Genomic DNA, 23,069 nt, shown 5'->3' with positions numbered 1-23,069 from the left:
CTATTGGAAGTCATATGCCTGGATACTGAAAGGGAAGGAGCTGGACGGGAAGAAGGATTAAGGGGAGGGAAACGGAGGAGCAGGTTCACGAGATTGACATTGGATGTGAATCATGTAGTGCGGGTTATAGACAAAAGGGACATGGGAAATGATTGAATCACCTATTCTCACGACAGGTGACTCTAGGTAGAAATCCCAAGTAAATGGCAAAGATATGACCAGACAAAGTGGTGATAGTGCAAGTACCCGCGTGAACTCGAACCCGCTCCGTGATTGCTAGTGCCCATCATCTTTTTGCATCAAAAACAACTCCTCATGTCACCTGAATGTCCATTGAGTACAAGAAGGCGTTGCGCACCTAAGGCATAACAGACGCGATGTAGCTCAATCATCAAATGTCCATCATCGAGTGTCGCACACCCAGCAAGTTTCAATCGTCATGTCCGCCATCACACAAATCCAATCCCTGCGAACAGAGCACCACCAGAAACATCACTAGACGCACAGTTCCATGGGCCAACATGTTCACTCTTTTTTCTAGGGATGGAAATCGGGCGACGGGCAACCATTGATATATTCACCACCTCTCCGCTACATTCACAATACACGGCGAGCGTTTCATTCTTATTCCTATGTAAGGTAGGTACAGGTATCTACCTCAATGATCACCTCGCTACCACACTTGTCCATCCAATTGAGTTCTCCGCGGCCTCCGCCCGAAAGAACGATTGATTGTCAGATCCCCACCACACTTTCCGGCCCAGTTCTCGGCCCAGTGGATGCCGATATGGGGAAATCCGCAGAAGGGGTGGCCTCCCACTGGAACTCCATCTCCAGCTCTTCGGCTTTACCCCTCTTGCGTTGCAGGCGTTCAAAGAGCTTCTCGACGGTGATATCTCCTTTGAGGTACCCAGGGACAGGGACATGCTGGGGCGTCTTGACTCTGGTACTCTGGTGGTCGGGATTTCAAAGCCTGACATTGTGGTGATTAGTGCCTGCCGTTTTGGGTTGTGATAGCGGTTGGGATTATTCATCAGTGGCTGTGGATGTTATGCCAATTGATGCACCTGAGAAATGTAGGTGGGCGATGAAGTTCATGATCGGAAGATAGAGGTAGATACGTAGGTATATATATATTCGACAGAAGTAAGAACAGCAAGCACAAAGGCAGCCATGGGAGGCAAGTAAAGTGAGGTGTCCGACGGCACTGCCACTAGATGTAACGGTCATGTAGTTCGAGCCGACCTCCCCGGCCCTAACTCTCGAGGCCAACGATCCGCTTCTGAAGGGGAGTATGTGTTTTACGAGACGCATCAAAATGTTGAACATGGCCTTGTGGTCCCACACAATATAGATGTGGCCTTGGACCACCAACTGATCCAAGCCGAAACCTATATAGATTGTAATATATGGGGATCGTCGTCCGTAACCACATTCTGATAACAGCCGCTCTTTGCGTTAAATTCGGTGAGGACGGTTCCGTCCTCGTTATATTAGTTTATTTTTGTATAAATACCCGATCGGATAATCACACATGTAAAGCCAATGTCTTTGGCCTCTTCCCTACACAGCTTCTCTACGGCCTGTACATGAAGCTGGAGCTCGTTGATGCTGCGGCCCGTAACGGCTGTGACTGGATGTGCCAATCAGCTTTCCGTTACCTTGAGGTTTTCTTTACTCGTCCGGAGCGATGTGTGTGGCACGGCCCGGCAGGTATCTTGGGCAAAGGTGAGTAGGAGAATAGATGGTATCGAGGTGTACCTCACCCGAGATCTTGTTGGGGGGAGCAGACGGCTTTGTATCGAGTTGGGTGTAGGTATATATAGTCCTGGAGGAATACTATGCAGGGCACGACAGTTGAAATACCTTTTTCTCCTTGACTATGCGTGAAGAAGGAGAATGATTTTTCCTGGTGATGTATGGTGATGGTGGTGATGATGGAACGGTAGTTGCCGCGTCGTAGGAGCGATAATCATCCTCCCCCTTGGCCCTTGGCTGACATATTTCCTTTGACTGAGGGGGTCAGTCATCTTCTTGAGATTACCGAACAGTACGGGGTCCCAGACCACATAGGTGTGGCCTTGTAGCAAGAGCTGGCTCTTACTGACTCTCATATAGACCGTAAAATGGGAGTCCGGCTTTTACTAGGCATTCCTTCACTGCCCACTTTCAGCATCGTATACCGTGACGGTCCTGCCGTTCTTGTACACAATTCGAGTCTCATGGGCAAGCTGTCTGATGACGACGCAAGTCAGCTTCAGGCGGTCCGCTTCCTCGCGGCAAATCTCTTCCGTAATGGCGATCGGGATGTCGTTATTGACATATCGCCGATCCTTGGTCTGGTTGGGATCGACGATCCAGGAATTCCGGATCTTTCTCTTGGGTACGATACTATTCATGTATCTGTACTTCCACCTCTCTGTACCCTGATCATTGGTAGTGGATTGAGGGTTCTGGATACTCTTCAGTTCCTATATCTGATGTCCTGTGGATGGCCACATGAGGTCGGTTGCTTGTCTGGGCGGTGCTCCAGTCTGTTCTTCTATTGTGTGAAGGTAATGGCCCTTATCGACCACCCATGTGTATCTGGGTTCTATCTTCGGTTGAGGTTAGACATGTTGGCTGTCGGCAAAGAGCTCGTTAGTGAATAATATTCTAAAAGGGAAGTGAAAATACCTCGGGGCGTTACCTAAGGTACCAAGGAGAAGCTCGATCATGTCGAAATATCGTGGGTGATGGCGATGACATGGAATGCTGTGTATGAGGGAAATAAAAAAAAATAGTTCCCGCCGGCCTGGATGTTGGGCTCGGTAAACTGGGAAAACGGAGCTCTAGCTCGTTGGAAAGCTTGGCTGGTATGTTTCTGGATATGTTGTTGATTACTTCATTGGTTGTATATAAAGACTTCTGAATCTGCCCCAGTGCATCCCACGTCACATCGCCTTTGCACTCATTGTCAATCGGAATAAGTTTACCTTAGATTAGTGGCGGGTGAATTATGACCTGGGCGTTTGAGGACAACTGGAAGGGTGCTGAAAGCCGAGATCATTTGTATATAAAGTTGAAGGAAGACATCACAGCGCTTGGTGGCATGACATTGGAGGAAGGATGCCAGGCTTTGATGGGCAAGAGATGGGAGGGGTTATCCAAATATATAATCCTGATGAGAAACCAGCAATAGAAAACAATCAGATAATCGGTTCACGGTGGACAAATGGCATTTTGAGAACTTTCAGCTTGATTTGATGCCTCTTTACCATCTCTTTGCTCCTTCGCTTTCATTGTGGCTTCTTGCCCAAACGGAGCGCAAAGAGATGTCTAAAACCCTTTGCTGTGCTGTTGCGGTGTGCCAACGTGTAGAAGGTACGGTAGTAGTTGCACTGATGTCTGAGATAAGCCCGTTGATAACTTGTCAACGATCTCCTGATATGCCGATGTTGGACCCTAGCCATCTTTCTCCCTTTTGATGCCCCTTCAAGCCCCCAGTTTGACAAGCCTTTGTGAGCAAGTGAACGAGTACCCCACAGTTGCGCCACTAAGCAAATACCGAGGAAAGGAAGAAAACACCCTGACTCCTAGCTTCAAGGTGCTTGATAGTAGCAAAGAACTCTGTTGCCTAATGCCCAGCGCTTGCTGGTGTTGCTGTGAAGGCCGGGGAATGTTGAGGCTAACACACTGTGCTAATTCCACGCAACTAATCGTTGAATCTAATGCAATCTATGAGACGTCCGTCGTTTGACGGGTTTTATGTGTCGCTTTTGTGTCGCTGGACAACCTTTGTTATTGAGGCCGGGATCTGTTGCTCGAGTTGGAGGTGTACTGGTTTGGCAATCGCAAGGGTGTAAGTGGCGCATATAGAGGTAAAACCGTAGATACGAGAGTCGAGGCTGAGAAAAGACGAAAAAAGAAGGAACTTGCTGACGACCACCGAGAAAGAACGGGCAGCTAATAGGGACACTTAACTAGATTTGGGCGGCAAGGGATCCTTAGTAAGGGACCAGTATTCGTGAGCGACTGGTCGCTCGCCATCCTCCGCACTTACGTGCTTTCTCTGCTTGACTGGGTCGGTCATCTTATCCAACCCACCGAACTTCAGAGAGTCCCAGACTACATAGATGTGGCCTTGAAGTAACAATTCGTTCTTGTTTTTGCCTATATAAATGGTGAAATGAGAGTCGGCCTCCCTCTGCATGTTCTCATATCGTCCGGTAGTCGCGTCCCAAACGGTAACCGTCCGTCCATCAATGTAGATGTTCCTGGTCTCGTGCGCCGCCCCACGGATCACAACAAACTTCAAGCCCAATCTGTCGGCTTCCTCCCTGCAAATCTCCTCTGTGGTGGCGATTTGTGGGCCGTCGGGTTCGTATCGCTCATCTTGGGTGGGATCCACGATCCAGGTGACGGTGACAGGCTCTTTCGACCTTGAGCTCGTCATCTTTCTGGGCGTTCCCCAGACTTGGACGCCCGCATACCTCTTGCGTCTTCCTGCTGCCTTCTTTTGAACTAGGGCCTCCAGGGAAACTGACTTGAGAGAAAAGTCATGGACTTGATCGTGAAACTCGGGGTAGGGAGGACGGAAGATTGATGTAGTCATCTTGAATGCTGATGTTGTCTTTAACGATATCGATTATGTCTGATGTTGATTTGCGTGTACAAGGTACTGCATTATTTTGTCGACGGGTGGTGGTAAAAGAAGAAAGGACCGAGTAGCGAAGATCGTGTAGCTTTTATTCCAAGTCCAGAAATATTCTTCGAGGACAAGTGAAGAAGCTGTGGATGCTCAGAACCTTTGGCTCAAGGTCCAGGTTGCAACTGGTAGGGCAAACCTGGAGTGTCCATGATACCGAAGCATATCATGGCCAGCGCGGCTCTCCGCTCTGTCCATATCCATCTGAAGGTTTCGTTAGAGGTAGCGATCATAACCAGAGTGCATAGGTGGAAGGGGAAGAAAGACGTGTGAATAGACAAGGTTATATATCAGGTTCGCCGGATAGCCTCATGTGGTCAGGCCAACCGTTAGTTCGCCAGGCCTGTCATGATGAAGTATGCCTTCACCACCCGTTTTGGAGGTAAGATTTGACGTTGCTGCCCACAATCCATTCACCAGCGCATTCTTTGAATGTAATGTGCAGTTATATAGGTAGGTAGGGAACCTGAACTGCCCCGTGTTCCACTCGCGGGTCGTTGTCGTTGTTGTGTCGTTTGCTAAAGTCGGCAACCGGAACAAAGAAAGTGAAGTGCGGCGTGGAACCTGTGTTGACAGACACCAGTGCCTTCCACTTGCTTCCATTCACTTTTTGCCCGCACTAACAGCGACGGAGCTTCCACCAAACCTGAAGGAGCTGAACATGACCTTGGACCGCTGAACACCGCTTTTGTGCGACTGCCTTGCAACCATCGGCCCTGAGCGACGACACGTCATTTGCAATCTTGGACGGCCGCTTCCACGACGGTCAAAAGGACGACGATTCTCCCATCTTTCGCAAGTCTGATTGCTCATTGACATCCTCGTCAATCGCCCATTCGACACCACATCAACCGACCAAAGCACACGACACGCAGACCTTCCATCACCATGTCCTACCTCGGCACTCAAAGATTTCCTTACGAGCTCGAGTTCCCCATCGATGACTCCGATATTGAAGATCCCCGACGCTACCAAGAAGGCGGATTCCACCCAATCGTTCTTGGTGACCGACTCGGCCCTTGCTCCAACGGCCGCTTTCGCGTTGTCAACAAGCTCGGCGCCGGCGGCTACGGCACCGTCTGGCTGTGTCAAGACACCCACCACAAGCCTATCACCGTGACCAAATGGCGTGTCGTCAAAGTTATTGCCGCCGAAAAGTCTACCCCCGACTGTCCCGACCTCAAGATCCTCGACCATTTCCGCCATGTCGACCGTTCCACCCTCGACGCCTTTGGCATCTGCCTTCCAATCGAGCATTTCTGGCTGACCGGCCCCAACGGCCACCATTTGGCCCTCGTTTTTCCCTGGCACGGCTGCACACTCGAGACCGTTTCCGACTACTACAGCTTCCATACCGCCCTGATCAAGGACATGGCCTTTGAGCTCGCTGAATCTCTGCGCTTCATGCACTCGCAAGGACTTTGTCATGGCGACTTCCGACCCTGCAACGTTCTCCTCCGTCTACTGCCAGGAGCCGACGAAATGCCCGAGTCGGAACTCTGGGAAGTTCTGCCCGAACCGCAAAAAGTCCGCATCATCCGAATTTGCGACGACAAAGTTTTCGACGAGCTTCCTTCTGCCGATCGGCCGAACAATATACCGGAATACATTGTCGCCCCCGTCGAACTCTCGTTTGTATCCGGTCTCTACACCCGCCATCCCGTCCTCATCGACCTCGGTGTCTCTTTCCCTTCCCAACAGCCACCACAGGAAGGCACGACAGGCATTCCCATCTCCTTTGCCGCTCCCGAGTCCGTCTTTCGCACCTTGGACAATACCTGCCGCCCCCTCCTCGGCCCTGCCAGCGACATCTGGTCTCTCGCTTGTACCCTCGCTCATCTCCGAGTCTCGTGCAATCCCTTCCAATCTGACGACGCCAACCTGTCCTCGGTTGCTAGAAGCTGGGAGGAAACACTCTCCCCGCTGCCAGAGCCCTATCGCTCCAAATACCGCGAAATCAAGAACATCGAGACGCCGCTGGACGAAGTGTGGGGCGATAAGCCCGTTAGCCAGCTTGATCCTGTCGTCGACCCGAAAGCGGTGTACGAGGGCCGAGCAGAACGAAGACTTGGGAGATGCGGTACCCGGAATTGGTTCAAGGAACGCATGATGCGGGTGAGACGGTTGGAGATATTTCCGGAGGTGGCGAGTAAGATGCTGGAGGAGGAAGAGGAGGCAGACTCAAAGATGAAGGAGATGTTGCCCTTTGACGAGGACATGGAAGTGGTGGACATTTATGAACAGGGCATGCAAGTGAAAATGAAAAAGGAAGAGATTGAGCTATTTTGGGACCTGTTGGAGGGATGTTGGAGGTGGAAGCCGGAAGAGAGGGTGAGCGTCGAGGAGATGGTGAGGCACCCGTGGTTTGAGGGACGACAGCCGAGGATGATTCCGAAGCCAGGCCCGTGGAGGATTGTGGTCAGGGTACTGTGGTCCTTCCGGGACTGTATCAGGACGTTCGCCAGTGGCTGGTTTGATGGTGGCAGGGTAGAAGATTGGTCGCTCACCGTTACGAAGTTGCCTCCCAATGTCGTGACGGCATATAAAACAATTGGCAAGTTCTTCTTTGCGTTATTCGGGTCTCTCACTCCATCTGCGCTGCGCAAGAAGCTCATTTGGAGACCCAAGACATTTCCGTCCATCAGTCCTCCAGGTACACCGAGGCAGGCCCCAGCAGACTCGACGGATTGGGAGACATGGTGAGAGGTTGACGAGAGCCGGCTGATGGACAAGCAGATAGCTGGATACGGCAGAGAGAGGAAGAGAACCAAGAGAGAGAGAGAGAGAGAAAGAGAGGAGAAAGATTGGGTAGTGTAGATTTCCAAGACCAGATGTAGGATATGCAGATTACAATGCAGATGGAGGCATGATGACAAGTGCGTTCGCGAATGTAGCCATCTCTGCCTCGCATACTTTGTGCTTATGGATACAGAGCTCGAAATGAACGCCGGTGATATAAGTGAAGGTACGCGGGCTTGAACCGCTGATTTTGGCCCGAATCCTCCACCTCTTTCTGAAACACCAAAGTAATCTTTGTATAGCTTCACCCAGGTTCCAAAATTTTCTCACATTTTGTCTCCAAAGTTGCCGCGTGTCCTCACTGACTTCATGTACATCCTCCACGACAACACCTGTATTGCTGTGTGTGCGCCTCGCAGGCAAATGCATCAGTCGCGCAGGAACTCTGCATACAATTATTTCGCCTCCCAAAATTTCTGGACGGTGCGATTGTTAGCTGCTGGCAGATATGAGAGGCAAGCGAGCGGGCGGGGGGCAGGTAGGTAGGGCCACGCATGCAGCTGCCGTATCAGCGGCATCAAGTCGGCCTTCCCACCAGAGCGGTCTCTTGCAAGCTTCCTCCCAGTATCTGGGCTCAGTTGCTTCCTAGCATGATAGTAGTTCGCGATCGCAGACACGAACCTGCTGATTATCTCCACCTACCGACAACATACCGCGAATTCGACGATGCGTTTCGCGACCGCTTTCTACGTCTCCTTGACTGGTACTTCGTCTCCTGTTAGTCATGACGATGGCGCTCCCGATCTCATTTCCATTTCTACGTTCGGAATACCGGTATATGACAGCCAAGTCCAGCCAAACGAGAAGCTCTCCCGCTCACCTCCAACTCTTGAGTGCCGTCGACTTAAAGACCCGAAACGGAACGGAACTCGAACGATGAACACGAAGGAAGACTACGAGCGACAAGCCGAGCGATAACCACGACAACAGGAACGATAGCGCGTTTAATACCACAACGAGCACAACTTCCACGAAGAAAACAATGACAATGCCTAATCAACATCCCTACTCCCTTCAATTCGATTCCAGGGTGTCCAATGACTACCATTTTATCATTTTCTACACAATATACACTTTTTGACAATGTCGACCTTCTCGACCTTCCACCGCCACTCCCTTCCCTACCGCCTAATAGCTCAATAGGAAATTGTTGTGGAATATTCCGGTACGGTTGTACCTCTTCCTTTTCGTACTTCCTTTCGTACTTCCTCAATACATATCTTGTTGTTGTCAGACTCTAAGCCAGGAACATACATGACTGGATCATACGTGCGTTGCGCCAAGGGAGGAGCGGATCCGCCTCTTCCACCTCTCGTTCTTCTGAATTCGTGAACATGGCCTTATGATATGGTGGATTGCATTTGCACGACGGCTCATAGATCCAGACGGTTGTCGTTCCGCTCAAGGCTTTATGAACTGCGCAGGGCTGAACGTTCTAACGTCGCAGGTGTTGATTTCCCCGCCTCCGCCGCAGCCACGTTAAGTATGCCTAGGTAAGCACTATCGCAATGTTGAGATCGTTAAGTTGCCTTCCAATTTGTCTCCTGGCTAAAAGCGTGTAATGCTCGGAGGGTCGAGGATCCGTCGGTTCCAAACAGGGGACGTTTCCCTTTTTCTGTTCTTCTGTCAATCGAAAAAAGACATTTTGCTGGTCGCTGAAGGTGTCTTTGAGGTTAACCAATCGATGAAAGTCCAGCTTGTCGGCAGCAAGGTAAGCCATCTGGTCGAAACGAGTTGGTTACCTGTACTGGGATCGACTACCGCACCGTCCTCGAAAGGGGTCGTCATGTCCCAGTACTGGGTAGCCACCGCAGGCTCGTTATCAGAAGGTGCTTCGGCTCGTTCTTAGGATCCGCCATAAGGTGGATGATGCTGTTCTCATTACCATCCCAAGTGAGGTAAGTATGGCCCGCAATAAGGAGGCTTTCGATGTTATGGCCTATCAGAACAGTTATATGTCGGTCGGCGGGTTGCTGCATTTTCTTTATTCGGTCGGGTTTTGGGTCCCTTTGTCATCGCAGTAGGGACTCTACTCTTCGATACTTTTCGCTTCCTGTTGAAGTGCTAAAGTGGAGGGCTTGCATCCCATTCATTCTCTGTCTCCGGATCATAAAAGGTCACCGGGATGCCCTCGTGGGTGAGGTTGCGTGTTTCATGTAATCCCTGACGGATGACAACGTAGTTGAGTCCCAGGTCGTCTGGTCTGCCTGTGCGCGGCAGAGTTTTTCCGTTTCGTTTCTTTGTGCGATGGCAAAGGGGTGATTGGTATCCTCTGCGGTGCGGCACAGCCATAAGATTGTGATCTTGGCCTTTTGGAGACCTCTTGGAGCCTGCATCTGCTGTCTTTGTCTTCTTCAATACCATTAACGTTGACGCTTTAGGTTAAGTGGGGACCCTGGCGGACTATGGACGTACTTGAGGTCAAAGAGGTCGGCCTGGTCTCGGCAGATTTCCTCTACTTCGCCCTTGCGACGCATCGTGAAGACTTCGCTGTGACAAAAGTTGATCAAGGCCAGCCGAATCTTGACGCTAGGACGGTGAGAATTGAGATCCAACGGTTGGGACATCTTCCCCGAGCTGTAGTGGTGATGGAGGTAGCTTCACAAATTCGTTCCAAGTCGTTGAGTTGATGGGAAGATCATGGATGTGGGGCCACCAGGGTTTTGACCGTGGGTGGTTGGTCGTATTGGTTTTCGATTGGTGGAAGTGATGTTGATGGATTTATGTTCGGAGTACCTCTATATAACGATTGTGGTATTGCTTTAAAGTTTGTTAACGTTCACGATGCTGTGTAGAGGAACTGAAGGGAAAAGTGGATTCGTCAAGGTACCTGGAGGTAGGGTATATACATATATAGAAATGCTCTTTATAAGCCGTTTGTGTTTCGCTTCAAGTTATTCCACCGTGCTTTCACAGCTCTTCGTAGACCGCCGCGTGCGGAGAGGTATGTATCACGCCACTTTTCCTCCCCGCACTTAGAGGAATATGGAAGGGATGAGAAACTGGCGACACGAACAACTGCATAAGAAAATGGCAAGCAGCCATCCATATATGCCTCCGCTTTTACCCAGAGATGGCTTAGGAGAGATTCTTGCCCGAATCTGCGTCATACGTCATGTTTGTGAGCAAATACATTGTCGTATCTCGTTCGCATTTTTGTGGATTTCCCCCACGCACGCATGTGTGTTGGTGGCTGTTTGCTGACTGCATTTCCCTAGAGATAACTGTTTACAGGTATGTTTGGAACAATCCTGATATGAAAGTTGCAGTGCTTATACCTCTGTGTTTCATCTAAACGTATATTGTCTGATACCAAATGCCCTCCGTGATGATGCAAAGCTTGCTAGGAGGTTGTTGTGATAGGAGCGTCGAAGCATTGATGCTTATGAGGAGACAAAGTCGTCGTAGATAAGGGCTTTAGGCAAACGAGAACTCTGTTTCATTTTCGTTGGATATCTTCACGTCGTTTTCCATAGCCTTCTTATCTGTGTCAACGCTGCAAATGTCGCGATGTGTGCTGGAGCTGTCGTTATCGTTGCCTTTGGTGTTTTTTTTGTAATTCTGTCTCCATTCAGTGGGCTTTTCTTGGCGTCCGAGACTGTCAAATCCTTGAGCCTGGACGGCACTTTCCTGGTTCGAAGGAAGGATCGGAGGCGCAGCACGGACCCTCCGAACTTGTCTCTGCCACTTCAGAAGCCCAAGAAACACTCAGCGAGAAGGTCAGCTGAAGGAACCGATATCTTGGTTACTGGAAAATTTTGGTTTTCTATAGTCATTTCAAATCATGATAGATTTGTTTTCAAGTTGCAATCTTGTTTTAAGCGTCCGTTCGAATTGAGTGTCAATGGTCGATTGTTACAGGAAGATTGGTAATAGCGTTACCCCCGCGTAATAATCAATTGTACCGGCCACAAGCAACAAGATCACTCGCTCTTCCTTATGCCGCAGCCTTAGTAATCACTACTCAAAAATACCCCTATGAATGGTATAATTTCCTGCTAGTATTACCTCTCAGTTGGTAAGTTCACGGTCTTAGATCACGTGTAAGTACAAGAACACGAAATGATCATATTGTGTAACATCGCTGTATCAACACCGGGTTTCATTACACCGAACAAACATGCTGTCCATACTTTAGTTACAGCACACATCAGGAGTACGGGACGAAAGGATATCACTGGCATTATCACCACGAGCATAAGTATCACGATGAAAGTAATATCACTTCAGGCAAAAGCGAACATTTGTGCAAGTTTGGGTGGTACTGTTATTTCCGATCAAAGTTGTTCCTGAATCAATCTCTAACTCTTGGTATTGACATGTAATCCCTTCTGTTGAAGCCCAAACTCCTAGTAGAGCAGTACTCTACAAACATAATATTTCCCTAACTTTCTCCCTGAACTGAATGTTTCCCCCAAGTCCCGCTGTCGAGGTGCCGCTTAATCCGCCCTGGAAAGATGAAATCAATCGCAACGCTATGCTGTTGCTGGTCAGATAAAACTGGCTTCAGTTGAGCGGGTATGGAACGAATGCTTACCATGAGGTAAAAGGGATAAAAGCTGGTTGCCGGATGGCATCGATTACTGCAATTGTTTCAAGGGGGGAACATCGCCCCTCACCACGCCCCAATATTGGACAGCCACCGCAGGCTCGCCCTCAGCAAGGTGCTTACGTTCGTTCTGGGGATCTGCCATAAGGTGAATGGTGCTTCTCTCAGTGCCATCCCAGGTGAGGTAAATATGTCCGGCAATGAGGAGGTTTTCGATGTTATGGCCCATTAGAACAGTCATATGTCGGTCGGCGGGTTGCTGCTGTCGGACAAGGCGTTTGGTGTATGGGTTCAGCACCATCGTTGGTCTGCCATTGATATTGACGCTCCGGGTTACGTGGGGACCCTGGCGGATCATCACGTATTTAAGACCAAAGAGGTCGGCCTGGTCCCGACAGATCTCCTCACAGTCGGATCTTCGAATTTCGATACATTCGACGACCGGATGACTGATCCACTCGATCTTTACCTTGCCTCCTGGGCGCGCCGAGTTCATCTCTGTCTGGAAAGCCCACTGGTATCCCTCGCTTCTGAGCTTGCGCGCATACGTGAAGTAGTCGCTTGACGCGGTGGGGAGATCATGGATCTCGGGGTCCCAGTCGGCATAGCTTGGGGGCGGGTCGTTGCGGGCGGTTCTGCGTGACATGTTGTTGTCTGGATATGTTTTGGTGTGGTGAAAGGGAATATTCGTTGGTAGAGTTGATGTCTTGTTGGTTACTTGTTCCCAGAGGTGAAGAAGGTAAGAGGGAAAAACTAACAATTGTGAATTCGGAAGAGGAGGGTCTTTTATGGTTGTAGGAGGTGAGAATTAACGAACACGTCAACACATACGGAGTGAACCTTGAAGCCTTGAGCCAGGACAGATATTCACTGAACTGATGGGCGACCTTGGGATATCACCGCTATTGTTCACGGTTCAGTCCCGGCTCGAGACCAGAACATTGCTTCAGGTTGCATCGCAGTCAACCTGAAAGAAGGACAGCAGCCAACCCTCAGGTTGCTGTTCAGTGAATGACTTGACATTGCGGTATATAGATCAAGGTTGGCGGTCTTGGGAGTGGATGAACAACCTGGATGAATGTGGGTGAAGATAAAATGGCTTTCTTGTTCACGGCTTTCGGAGTGAAGTCACATGCTGTGCGTCCCTTTGTCGACCAGCCCGTCTGGCCGAAGGTGAACAGCGCCTGTACTCGTGTATCAGACGGCTAAGTTGACATGGAGTGAATGATGAGATTATGCGGTGAACTCCAGTTGTCGTCAAATATCATGCCAGGCCAACTCTGGTCCTACCATTCAATGCCAATGTGCGTTGAACAGTTAGCTTTGATCGGTGAATGGATGCTGGACTGTGCTTTGTCATCTGAATGTCCGTTCACCTGGCCGCTGCCGTGAACCTTGAAGGACTCCATTGTTTCGTTGGTTTCGTTTGCTCCTCGCCTGTAGCCCTGTCACGTCGGGAACAAAGAAGGCGCGGTCCGGTAACGTCAATCCCCAGCCGTAAGCAGCTGCCATCTGGCAAAGCGTCACCTGAACAACCACCGTGAATTGTCCCACGTCTAGTACTGTTCAACAATTTCGGTCCTTCCCCAGTACACAGCCCGATACGATCCAGATCCCAACCTTGCCGGCACTACAGCAGGGACAATCAAAATGGCAGGAGTTTAAATGAGCACACACTTCTGCAAAATTTCTTCCCTCACTCGCCGAAATTCTTCCTTCATCTCAACTGCATCTATCACCTTTTGGTCAGCACATCGACTTTTGTCGCCGACCAACCTAGCAAACACCCCGCGCCACACCACAAGCCGCCTCCGCCATGAGCTTTGATGTCCCCAGCCACTTCGGCGGTGACGAAGACTTCCCGTACGACGTGGAAAATGATTTCTGGGGTTTCACCGAGCACCTCGATGACTACAAGCCCGGCGGTCTTCATCCCATTATCCTCGGCGACCGACTCGGCGACAACGGTCGCTTCCGTGTCGCACACAAACTTGGCCATGGCGGCTACGGCACTGTCTGGCTGTGCCAGGACACACTCTCTTCGCCCCCGAAGTGGAGAGCAGTGAAGGTTATGTCCGCCAAAGAGTCCAGACCCAACTGCGCTGAGCTGCGGGCCATGGAAGCCTTCGGCGACATCAACAGCTCCACCATCGAGAGCGACTTCCACGTCTCCGCCCCCCTGGAGCACTTCTGGATTGACGGCCCCAACGGCCGCCATTTGGCCCTCGTCTTTGTGCTCTGCGCTGACACGGCCAATGGTATGTTCAGCATCTACGGCCATAACCGCGCGCTGGTCAAGGACCTCTGCTTCCAGCTCGCCAAATCTCTTCAACTCATTCACTCTCGTGGCCTCTGCCACGGCGACTTCCGACCCGAAAACATCCTGGTCCGCCTCTGCGATGGCGTTGACTGCCTCTCCGAAGAATCCCTCCTCAAGTCCTTTAACAACGGCGGCAAACCCGACACCGTCCGTATCATCTCCCTCGAAGACGAAAAGCTCATCAATCGGGCCTCAGTCCCCTCTGTTCCCGAACAGATCGTCAGCCGCGCAACCATCGGCTTTCACAGCGGCGTATGTGCCGCTTCCCTCGCCATCACCGACTTTGGCGTGTCTTATTCCCCTCTTGACCCACCCCAGGAAGGCGCAACAGGCATTCCCTTGGACTATGCCTCTCCCGAGGAGCGGTTCCGACAGCGAGAACTCCTCGGGCCTTCCTCCGACATTTGGGCCCTGGGCTGCTGCATCCTCAACCTGGCGTTGAACTTCACGCCTTTCGCTCACATAGAGGAAGGCGACGATGACGACGTGCATGCTGCCAAGATGGAGGATCTGATGGGACCCATGCCGGAGCCATTTAGGGCCGTGTACAAAGAGGAGCACAAGCAGCAGCCAAAGTGGAGGTGTTTCAACGTGGACGTCGCCAACTCAGACGAGATCCAGGATGGCGAGCTGAAGCCCATTACTGAGGTACCGCCAATACGCCCAAGTATTGGAGTAGAAGAGAAGAACAGAATGGAAGCTGTCGTGAAGGCGGAAACGTCTAAGAAGAGCGAATGCGTAATGCGTCCCGGCCAGGACAAGCTCATGCGGCGGATGATGGCCGAGACTGGCTTTTCGCTGACAAAGGAGGAAGTGGAGGAGATGACGAAACAATGGGAGCTATGGCAGCAGAAGAGCAAGGACAAGAAGGTTGGACAACAGCAACTTCCTTTTAGCGAAGAGAGGAGGAAGGGTATGAACCCCGATTATGACCGCTATGTCCGCTTCACGCCGGACAAGAATGAGGTGGACGAGTTGTTTGATCTACTCGGGTCCATCTTCAAGTGGCATCCCAAGGACCGGGCGACAATTGAGCAGGTGCTGAATCATCCGTGGTTTGAGGGACGGAATCGGCATACTGCAAAGGTGCCATCTCCGGTTACAACCAAGAAGAGCGTGGTGGATGAAGCCATTGGGAGCGTCAAGTCGTACCTTTATGTCAACGTCACCAGCCGCTGGGCTCAGGGACTCTCTTAGGAGGGGATGTCCCGGGTCATGGCTGTTGGCGTGGGCGCTTTGGCGGGTTTGGTGTCCATGATTGGACTTGGGAAGCTGGTGAGAGATGGAAGGGTTAGGAAGGCGGCGTCAAGCGTTGCGAGCTTCTTTCCGGCATTCTTTGTGTCGGTGGTGCCGGAGACGTTGAAAACCCACTTGGGTTGGGGTACTACGGGTATGTTCGGACCTGGGTCTGGTGCGGTAGTGGGAGGCTTGTGAGAGCGTTCATGATTGTGCTGCGTAGAGGCAGAATAAAAGCTGGTTGCTGAACATCAGATTGGACAAGAAAGAGCAGGACGAAGCGAGTGAAGCACGGACGGGAATACAAAGCAGATTTACAAAGTACATAATACATGAAACATGAGACAAACGTTTAAAGTGAAACAAGCAATATGACTGAGATGACAACAAGTGCGCTTTGCGTTTTATTCCCGTATAAGCTCTCTATGCATGCCCTAGTACCACCATGAAGTGTGGTGATCGTGACATGAACCACGTCTTTCTGCATCAATGAACATACCGCAGTCCGGACATAGACAACCTCTTCTTATACGCATCCTTCAAGAGTTGTTGCTTGGTTTGCGGGCACACGTACACGACGTAGACCTAGCTTCCATGTCAATGTTTTTTTCGGCTTGGTCTAGTACTCCTTATCTATCTAACCAAATGAGCAGACTCAGCAGAGCAACGACGATTGGCATCAGCAACTAACTGACAAGCTGATATACCATGACAGCCAACGCGAATGGTTGTCAATATGGTAAATCCAACTTGAACAAGTTCATTGTCTGGTACAAGCAGAAAACAGCATGCCGAATGACAACCTATGTACCTCTATCCTGTAACCGAAAGAGCCATGGGTGTAGGAAGCAAAAGGACCAAACGAACGCAGAGACCAAGTACGGTGGGAAGTTTCACACCTCAGGAAATCACAGGGAAGATATCGAGGGACCAAAACGGAAGATGTCAAAGCAGGAAAGGATTGCAAGAAAGAAAGGAAGGGGCAACGAAAACAAAGTAACTGTGGCGCATCGATCGTCAACTGCGCCCTACCACGCGCCAAACATTAGCTTTTTAAGTAGTAGCTCCCTTAGAAATTCCCGAGCTAGGCTCTAAACAGGTAGTAGATATGCGCCGTACTGCGCCGGGATGGTGGCTGAGGTGATACTTACCCATTTTGCCCTAAAATCTCACTGCTAGGATCATGTGGCGCCGTCTCGGACTTAAGGCGTGATGACACTTTGTGAAACCCCAAAAGTCAACAGATACCTAGGTAGTCATGACGATAGACAACTGATTTTCCAACTGCCTCGCAGCTTTTCCGTTACTTAACCCCCAAAATAACCGCTTCCACCTGGACACACAAAAACCAAGCCAAGCACTTTCTCTCAGGTCGTGCGGGCCCGTCTTTCACCTTTTCTCCTTCAACTTCGAGTCCGTCCAAAGGCACTATCCGTACCTACCTACCTATCGTCCGAAGAAAATGCGCCTAATAAACACCTCCACCCTCACCCTAACCTCCTTCCTCCTCCCCGTGTCCCTCCTCCCTCCCTACGCCATCCTCTCACACACATGGTCCCCTTCGCCCGACGACGAAGTCACCTTTCAAGAATTTATTTCGTTGCCACCTCACGAACTCGAAAAGAAAAAAGAAAAGGGGTACGCCAAAATCAAACACACATGTCATCGCGCGAAAAAATCGGGGATCGAATGGGCGTGGGTGGATACGTGTTGTATCGACAAGAGTAGCTCGGCGGAGCTGACGGAGGCGATTAATAGTATGTGGGGGTGGTATCGGGGGGCGACGGTGTGTTTTGCGGTGTTGGAGGATTTGGAGCCTGTTGAACGTGAACTCAAAGGAGTGGGAGGGAATGGGCAAGGGCGAGGGCAGAAGCAAAAGAGGAATGGGAATGGGAAGTGGAATGGACAAGGACAAGAACAGAATGGGAAAAACTCGGGAGACAAAAGGTGGGAGGGGAAAGACGGGGGGAGTAATGTGGGAAGTTCACGTAGCAACGTATCTGCAGCTACTACTGGGTCGGGGACAGGGACGGGGTCAGCGACATCATCACAAACCCAAGCTGGGAGGATGGACCACCTAAGCCATGATGAAAAGGTCGCTCGATTCAAATCATGTCGCTGGTTTACCAGAGGGTGGACCTTACAAGAGCTCATTGCCCCGAGCCGCATGGGGTTCTACAACAGCAAATGGGAATTCGTCGGCGAGAAATCCTCCCTCAAGCATGTCCTCGCCGAAATCACACAAATCAACGAGTCCGTCCTCGAGAACAGCGCCCTGCTCCCGACCATCCCCGTCGCGCAGCGCATGTCCTGGGCGTCATCGCGGGTGACCACCCGTCCCGAGGATATGGCGTATTGTTTACTGGGTATCTTTGATGTGCAGATCCCGTTGTTGTACGGAGAGGGCGAGAAGGCGTTCATCAGGCTACAGGAGGAAATTGTCAAGGAGACCAACGACTTTAGTCTGTTTGCGTGGAAGACTGACAGAAAGTCGGGGACGCAGCACCAGAAGCACTGGGGCATATTGGCGCCGAGTCCGAAGGAGTTCGCGAGTTGTAGGGATATCGTGAATTGGGGAAACACCTTGTATAACGCCGAGTGTCTGATTACGAGCAAAGGACTACGGTTTACGCCGGCGTCGGGGGATGGGTTGCGGAGCGGAAGTTCCCGGTTTAAGGAGACCGAGGGGACGTATATCCTTGACCTGGGGTGTTATCACCGCAGCGAAAAGGGCATGGCTATCGGCGTGTTTCTGCAGCAGCATGGCTCGGATCTGTACTGTCGCGTCATGCCCGAGAGCTTGCCCATGTGGCCGACGGGACCCGGGCAACAGCCCCAGTTGCGCAAGAGTAGGGTGTTTTATATCACCAAGACGGTGTCGCCTGTGGCATCGACGATGTTGGGCACGAGTCATTGGTGGGCATTTAACCTGTCGCAGGTGTTCAGAGCCATGGCCGAGATCAACTTCCGCCCAAAACACGATCAGTTCAGACCGGAGGAAAGTTGGGACGGGGAACGCAAGCTGTTCTTGAGTCAGGGATCGAGGAACTTTCAATGCTGCGCGGTATTCGTGACGACGAGGAAGGACGGGTTGGGAGCGTTAAGGATCTTGGTCTGGTGCCGGCTTTATCTCGTTCACGGCGGCGAGGAAGAGGCGCAGGCGTCGGTCAAGGTGGAATTCGACCCGCCCATCGAAGGAAAAACGGACAGTGATGGGTTTGTGGGATGTAAAGGGAGGGTCATAAGGGACATCTATGAGGGTCAGCAAGTGTTTAAAGTCGAGGTCGAGGCAACGACGAGCAAGAGTACATGTAAGTACTGACGCCAAATGGCGAGGGGGTCAGCAGATGAGGCAGCAAGGGAAGGTAGCGGTGGCGGCCACGGTGGAAGGGGGAGGTATTTCGATTCGGCGGCGGCGGCGACTATGTCGAGCAGCACGCTGGGGAAAGAGGTGGTGGTTGGGGATGGTTTAGTTTGTTTACTTGGGAAAGATGGAGTTGTTCCATGGGTGGCATGACAAAGGGACGAAGACGAACAGGGGAACGGTACAGTCCAGTACTGGTTTATTTGTTAGTTCGAGACCTCGTGTCAACTTTCCTATGCGTTTTTATGGCTAAGTGATGCATAAACTTACCTTAGGTAGCTACGCCATCTCTTGTATTCAAAATGCTAGATTGAAACCAGCTAATGCCTTTTCATTTATCTCTATAAGCTTGGGGACCATTAGAAATACATTTCGTCTAACACACTAGGTATGTATATTGTAGGGGTGCCTGGTGTACCAAGCCATCAAATACACCAGTGCTGGACTGTACATGGAATAAGTGCTTAGTGTTAGTGGATAGCCCTGTAGTGGCCCGGTGAACAACGAGCGGTACTTCAAGCCAGGCCCCACTTGACACACGTGATCTCCCACCTCTTTCGCGGAACTCGCCAAAGCAGGCCGCGACTCCCACCAACACAACGCTGTAACGCGCTGTGGCCAGTGGGGTGGTCCGACATATGTCGATCCAACTTCCTCCCTTCGTCACTTCATCTTTTCAACAACGGCTTTCACCTCGACACAAGACTGGACCGTGAGATCCGACACACACTTCGGCGACCCCAACAATGTCACAATGCCACGACAAAATACCTTCACCGTGGTGCCCAACCCATTGGGCATGCAAGGCCTGATTTCGCGCGACAATGCTCCGGCCTCAAAACCCCAGGCGATGACCTCCAAACAAGCAAAGAAGCTGTACAAGCAAGCCACAAAGCAACCGAGACTCTCCAAGGCCGAGCAGCGTCGCCTGGAGCTGGAGGAACAAGAACGAATCCGCAAGGAACTCGACAAGCAGAAATCGGCCAATAAGGCGAGGATTGCGAGAGAGAAAAAGAAGGCAAAGGAGTTGGCAGAGATACAGGCGCGGAAGAAGAAGGGCTTACCGCTGGTGGATGTCCATCCGAGTCAGGACACGATTTCGAGGTTCGTAAGGGTTGGCGTCGCTAATACGGCTACAAAGAGGGATTCGAGTGGAAATGTCAAGGGCCCGGCTGTGGACCAGCAAAGCCGGACTGTTTCTCCGGAGAGGGACGATTCGAACAAGGAGAACATACCGGATGGTGGAGGGGTGATAGATGAGAGTCCGAGGAAGCGACCACGGCTGGACCAGGACAGTCAATCTAACAGGCAAGATGCGGTAACGATACCCTGCAAGGAGAGCATATCGGGGGTGGAAGACACCACGATCACCAACAAGGAGAACGTGCCATGGGTGGAGGATAGGACAGAGAGTACAAGCCGGCGGACCTCACAACCACGACGGTCAGGCAAGGAAGGATCTCAGTCGCACGACAAGACCAAGACACGTACAGAATCCAACACACAGAGGCTGGAGACTCCTGAGGAAGTTGTGATGGTCTTGCCCAAACCAACAAGGTTACAGCCGGACAGGAATCTGGAGGACATGGGGTTAAGTCGACCGCAATCGGTGGAAGCCTTGCAACCGAGACGATTAGAGAATGCTCCTCTAAAGCTGGATCCAGTTAAGAAGGTTGTCAAACCGTTACCGACTGGTATGCGACCGAGGCCAATACTTGGGGTGACGGACGGGAATCGGCCTACTCCGCCACAAGCATACAAGGAACCAGGGCCACGACAAAGCTATGGAAAGCCAGAGTACGTGAATCAGGAAAAGGAGCAACAATTACCAAAGGAGAGCTCACAACCAAAGCCCAAAGCCTCTACGCCGAACACGTCGGTGGTGCGTTCCGCTGTCGAAGCATCCAAAGCATTCCCGTCCCCCCAACCCCATGTTACCCCCATACCACCACCACCACGACCTTCAATGTCTATCCGTCAGCCTTCAAATGCCGCGAGTCTGAAGCCTCCGGGAGCCCAGCATCAGGCCACAGCTCCTGCCAACCCACCTAGGCCGTCATCTACAACGGCCAATCCCAACAAGTTCCCTTCCCCATACAGACCTATGGGCCCTCCAGCGTTTGTACCACAACGTCCCTCGCCTGGTCCACCATGCTTTAAGCAACCTATGGCCAGACCTAGCAGTGGGGGTATCCAGAAGTCCAGATTCCTTACGAGAAATCACCCTCAAGCGTCAGGTTCGAGATCATCGCTCTCCGGCAACATTGGCAAGCCGGCAGTTCCAACCAATAATACACCGCCAACAAGCACCCAGCTATTCGTCATGTCGCACCTCGATGACCTTCTCCCCAGTCCATCTCAAGAGCTTCGGGAGCTGGAGGAGGATACTGGGTCCACGGCCACATCGCGCCCGCCGGTCTTCAAATCCCAGTCTAGCAAGCAAGGACAAGCCTCTGCGGTTGTTCCCAAGTCCTCTTTGGCACCAGGACCGAAAAGATTCGCTCGACAAACGTCCCATGTACAAGTCGCACCCTCACGACCTCGAATACAAGAAGTGAAGGCTATCGAGGATGACGTCTTTCCTTTTCTCTCCACCCAGGACTTGCTCTTTTCGTCACAGGACATACGGGAGCTGGAAAGCGACACTCCCACTAGGGTTGATAACCGAAAGGAAAGCTTCCAGCATCCACTGAAGCCGTCACCCAAGACTGCCTCTTCGTCGCCCTCGATTGTAACTGTCAAGGAAACTCGTCCATATCAAAGGGCGACCACGACACCAGCCCCGAAACCTGTTCCGGGTCTTGCCTCTCAGAAACAGATGACAAGTGTACCTGCTCTTTCGAGGCAAAGCTCAATCGGTTCGGTGACATCGAATCCTCAGGCGACCTCCACGGCCTACAAATCCCAACGGATATCCCTCCCAGCAGATATCACGCTAGACCCGAAGACGACATCAGCATTAGCATCCCAGAAACAGGCGGAAGCAATACCCCCTCCCTCCAATCCAAGCCAGAGGCCCCGGGCTTCAGCGAGCTCATCTCCCAAACTAAGCCCGGCCATGGGTGACGATCAACAAGCGGAAGTTCCAAACCCAAACTTGCCCACAGCGGCAGCCGCGACTCCTCCCACCCCCAAACCTGCCCCTCGGCCTCGATCCCCGTCACCTCAGCGGTTCTTTGGCTCCAGTGGCGTAGGCATTCAAATCTTACTAGCCATGGCAGAAAGCGAAAAGACGTTTCGGGAGGACGAAGAGCGGCGGCAGGAAAAGGCGCGCCGTGAACAGCTGATGATGGAGAGGCGCAAAAAAGCAGCGGAAGAAAGAGCCAAGAAGGCCGCGGAAGAGAAGCGTAAAAGGGCAGCCGAGGAGAGAGCAGCGGTGATGGAAAGGCTGAGGCGTCAGGGTGAGGAAATTGCACAGTTGAAGATCCCGTCGGCGAGGAGAACTGAATCACCGGCAGTGGCACCGGAGCAAAGGCCTGCTGCGACTCAGGCAAAGCAACTGCCAGGGCAAAGTATCAAGCAGCTCATTCCTTCGATTAGCAAGGTGAAGAGATCAATATCGGGGTGGGTGCCGCCGCAAAGGACTAGCGTGGTTAAGCCAGCCATTGAAGCGAACCCTCCACAACAGCCATCGTCGTCAAAGTCCAATGTTCAGGCACAACATCAGCCCGAACAAAAATCGTTGGTACCCTCCAAGACAACTCCAGTGGCAACGCCCAATCCCAGCGTGCAAGCGCGAGATCAGATATCGCAGATCTTAGAGGTGTCCCCTGCGCCCTCTCAAGAGACGGACTATGGGGATGAAGATCTGGATGTGCTAGGTGAGTTGGGAGGTATGGGACTCACGCAGTTCTTGGGTCCAGAGAAGGATCTTTCATGGCTTGATGACGATGATGATGATTTTTGAATTAGAGCTGAAGAGGTGTGCAAACACTTGTCAAAGTATCAAGCGACTGGCTTATTGTTATTTGGGGTCATTTCCTACCTACCTACTGTTTTCTTAGACCTATCGATACCCAACAAATGTTATTCCAAGTTTTTCTGTTCTCTGTGTAAAGGAGGACTCAGCCACAGCGGGCATGACAGAGGCCAACGACCAAGCCACCTCACTGAC

The 23,069-nt window shown here is 51.5% G+C and overlaps 8 protein-coding genes across 8 annotated transcripts; 4 read left to right on the top strand and 4 right to left on the bottom strand.

The window, feature by feature from the left end:
• Positions 1 to 1,880: 1,880 nt before the first annotated feature.
• Positions 1,881 to 2,399, bottom strand: B0T23DRAFT_403227 (uncharacterized protein; the record flags this gene model as incomplete). Its single annotated transcript, XM_062838757.1, has 2 exons — positions 1,881 to 2,138; positions 2,184 to 2,399. 2 exons carry the CDS (start codon positions 2,397 to 2,399, stop codon positions 1,881 to 1,883), a joined length of 474 nt encoding a protein of 157 aa, XP_062693627.1.
• Positions 2,400 to 3,958: 1,559 nt separating this feature from the next.
• On the bottom strand, positions 3,959 to 4,594 carry B0T23DRAFT_403226 (uncharacterized protein; the record flags this gene model as incomplete). Its single annotated transcript, XM_062838756.1, has 1 exon — positions 3,959 to 4,594. The coding sequence occupies one exon, from the start codon at positions 4,592 to 4,594 to the stop codon at positions 3,959 to 3,961; it is 636 nt and encodes a 211-aa protein (XP_062693626.1).
• A 981-nt stretch (positions 4,595 to 5,575) lies between these two features.
• B0T23DRAFT_439553 (kinase-like domain-containing protein) lies at positions 5,576 to 7,390 on the top strand (the record flags this gene model as incomplete). The annotated part of the gene is made up of 1 exon (XM_062840693.1): positions 5,576 to 7,390. One exon carries the CDS (start codon positions 5,576 to 5,578, stop codon positions 7,388 to 7,390), a length of 1,815 nt encoding a protein of 604 aa, XP_062693625.1.
• Positions 7,391 to 9,550: 2,160 nt separating this feature from the next.
• Positions 9,551 to 10,053, bottom strand: B0T23DRAFT_427235 (uncharacterized protein; the record flags this gene model as incomplete). Its single annotated transcript, XM_062840044.1, has 2 exons — positions 9,551 to 9,689; positions 9,902 to 10,053. 2 exons carry the CDS (start codon positions 10,051 to 10,053, stop codon positions 9,551 to 9,553), a joined length of 291 nt encoding a protein of 96 aa, XP_062693624.1.
• A 2,013-nt stretch (positions 10,054 to 12,066) lies between these two features.
• On the bottom strand, positions 12,067 to 12,681 carry B0T23DRAFT_394362 (uncharacterized protein; the record flags this gene model as incomplete). The annotated part of the gene is made up of 1 exon (XM_062838121.1): positions 12,067 to 12,681. One exon carries the CDS (start codon positions 12,679 to 12,681, stop codon positions 12,067 to 12,069), a length of 615 nt encoding a protein of 204 aa, XP_062693623.1.
• A 1,170-nt stretch (positions 12,682 to 13,851) lies between these two features.
• On the top strand, positions 13,852 to 15,644 carry B0T23DRAFT_439551 (kinase-like domain-containing protein; the record flags this gene model as incomplete). Its single annotated transcript, XM_062840692.1, has 1 exon — positions 13,852 to 15,644. The coding sequence occupies one exon, from the start codon at positions 13,852 to 13,854 to the stop codon at positions 15,550 to 15,552; it is 1,701 nt and encodes a 566-aa protein (XP_062693622.1). The 3' UTR covers positions 15,553 to 15,644.
• A 1,409-nt stretch (positions 15,645 to 17,053) lies between these two features.
• On the top strand, positions 17,054 to 19,269 carry B0T23DRAFT_394360 (heterokaryon incompatibility protein-domain-containing protein; the record flags this gene model as incomplete). Its single annotated transcript, XM_062838120.1, has 2 exons — positions 17,054 to 18,902; positions 19,235 to 19,269. 2 exons carry the CDS (start codon positions 17,054 to 17,056, stop codon positions 19,267 to 19,269), a joined length of 1,884 nt encoding a protein of 627 aa, XP_062693621.1.
• A 302-nt stretch (positions 19,270 to 19,571) lies between these two features.
• Positions 19,572 to 23,023, top strand: B0T23DRAFT_376046 (uncharacterized protein). The gene has a single exon (XM_062836928.1). The coding sequence runs from the start codon at positions 19,710 to 19,712 to the stop codon at positions 22,860 to 22,862; it is 3,153 nt and encodes a 1,050-aa protein (XP_062693620.1). The 5' UTR covers positions 19,572 to 19,709; the 3' UTR covers positions 22,863 to 23,023.
• Positions 23,024 to 23,069: the final 46 nt, after the last annotated feature.

Source organism: Neurospora hispaniola (assembly GCF_033458365.1).
Source record: "Neurospora hispaniola strain FGSC 10403 chromosome Unknown B0T23scaffold_3, whole genome shotgun sequence".
Classification (NCBI taxonomy): domain Eukaryota; kingdom Fungi; phylum Ascomycota; class Sordariomycetes; order Sordariales; family Sordariaceae; genus Neurospora; species Neurospora hispaniola.
The sequence above is the reverse complement of the archived record's forward strand: the minus strand, read 5'-3'. Positions and strand labels throughout refer to the sequence as shown.

Bases quoted from the DNA above. Each gene is read 5' to 3' on its own strand.
- B0T23DRAFT_376046 (XM_062836928.1), top strand. From the start codon at position 19,710: ATGCCACGACAAAATACCTTCACCGTGGTGCCCAACCCATTGGGCATG.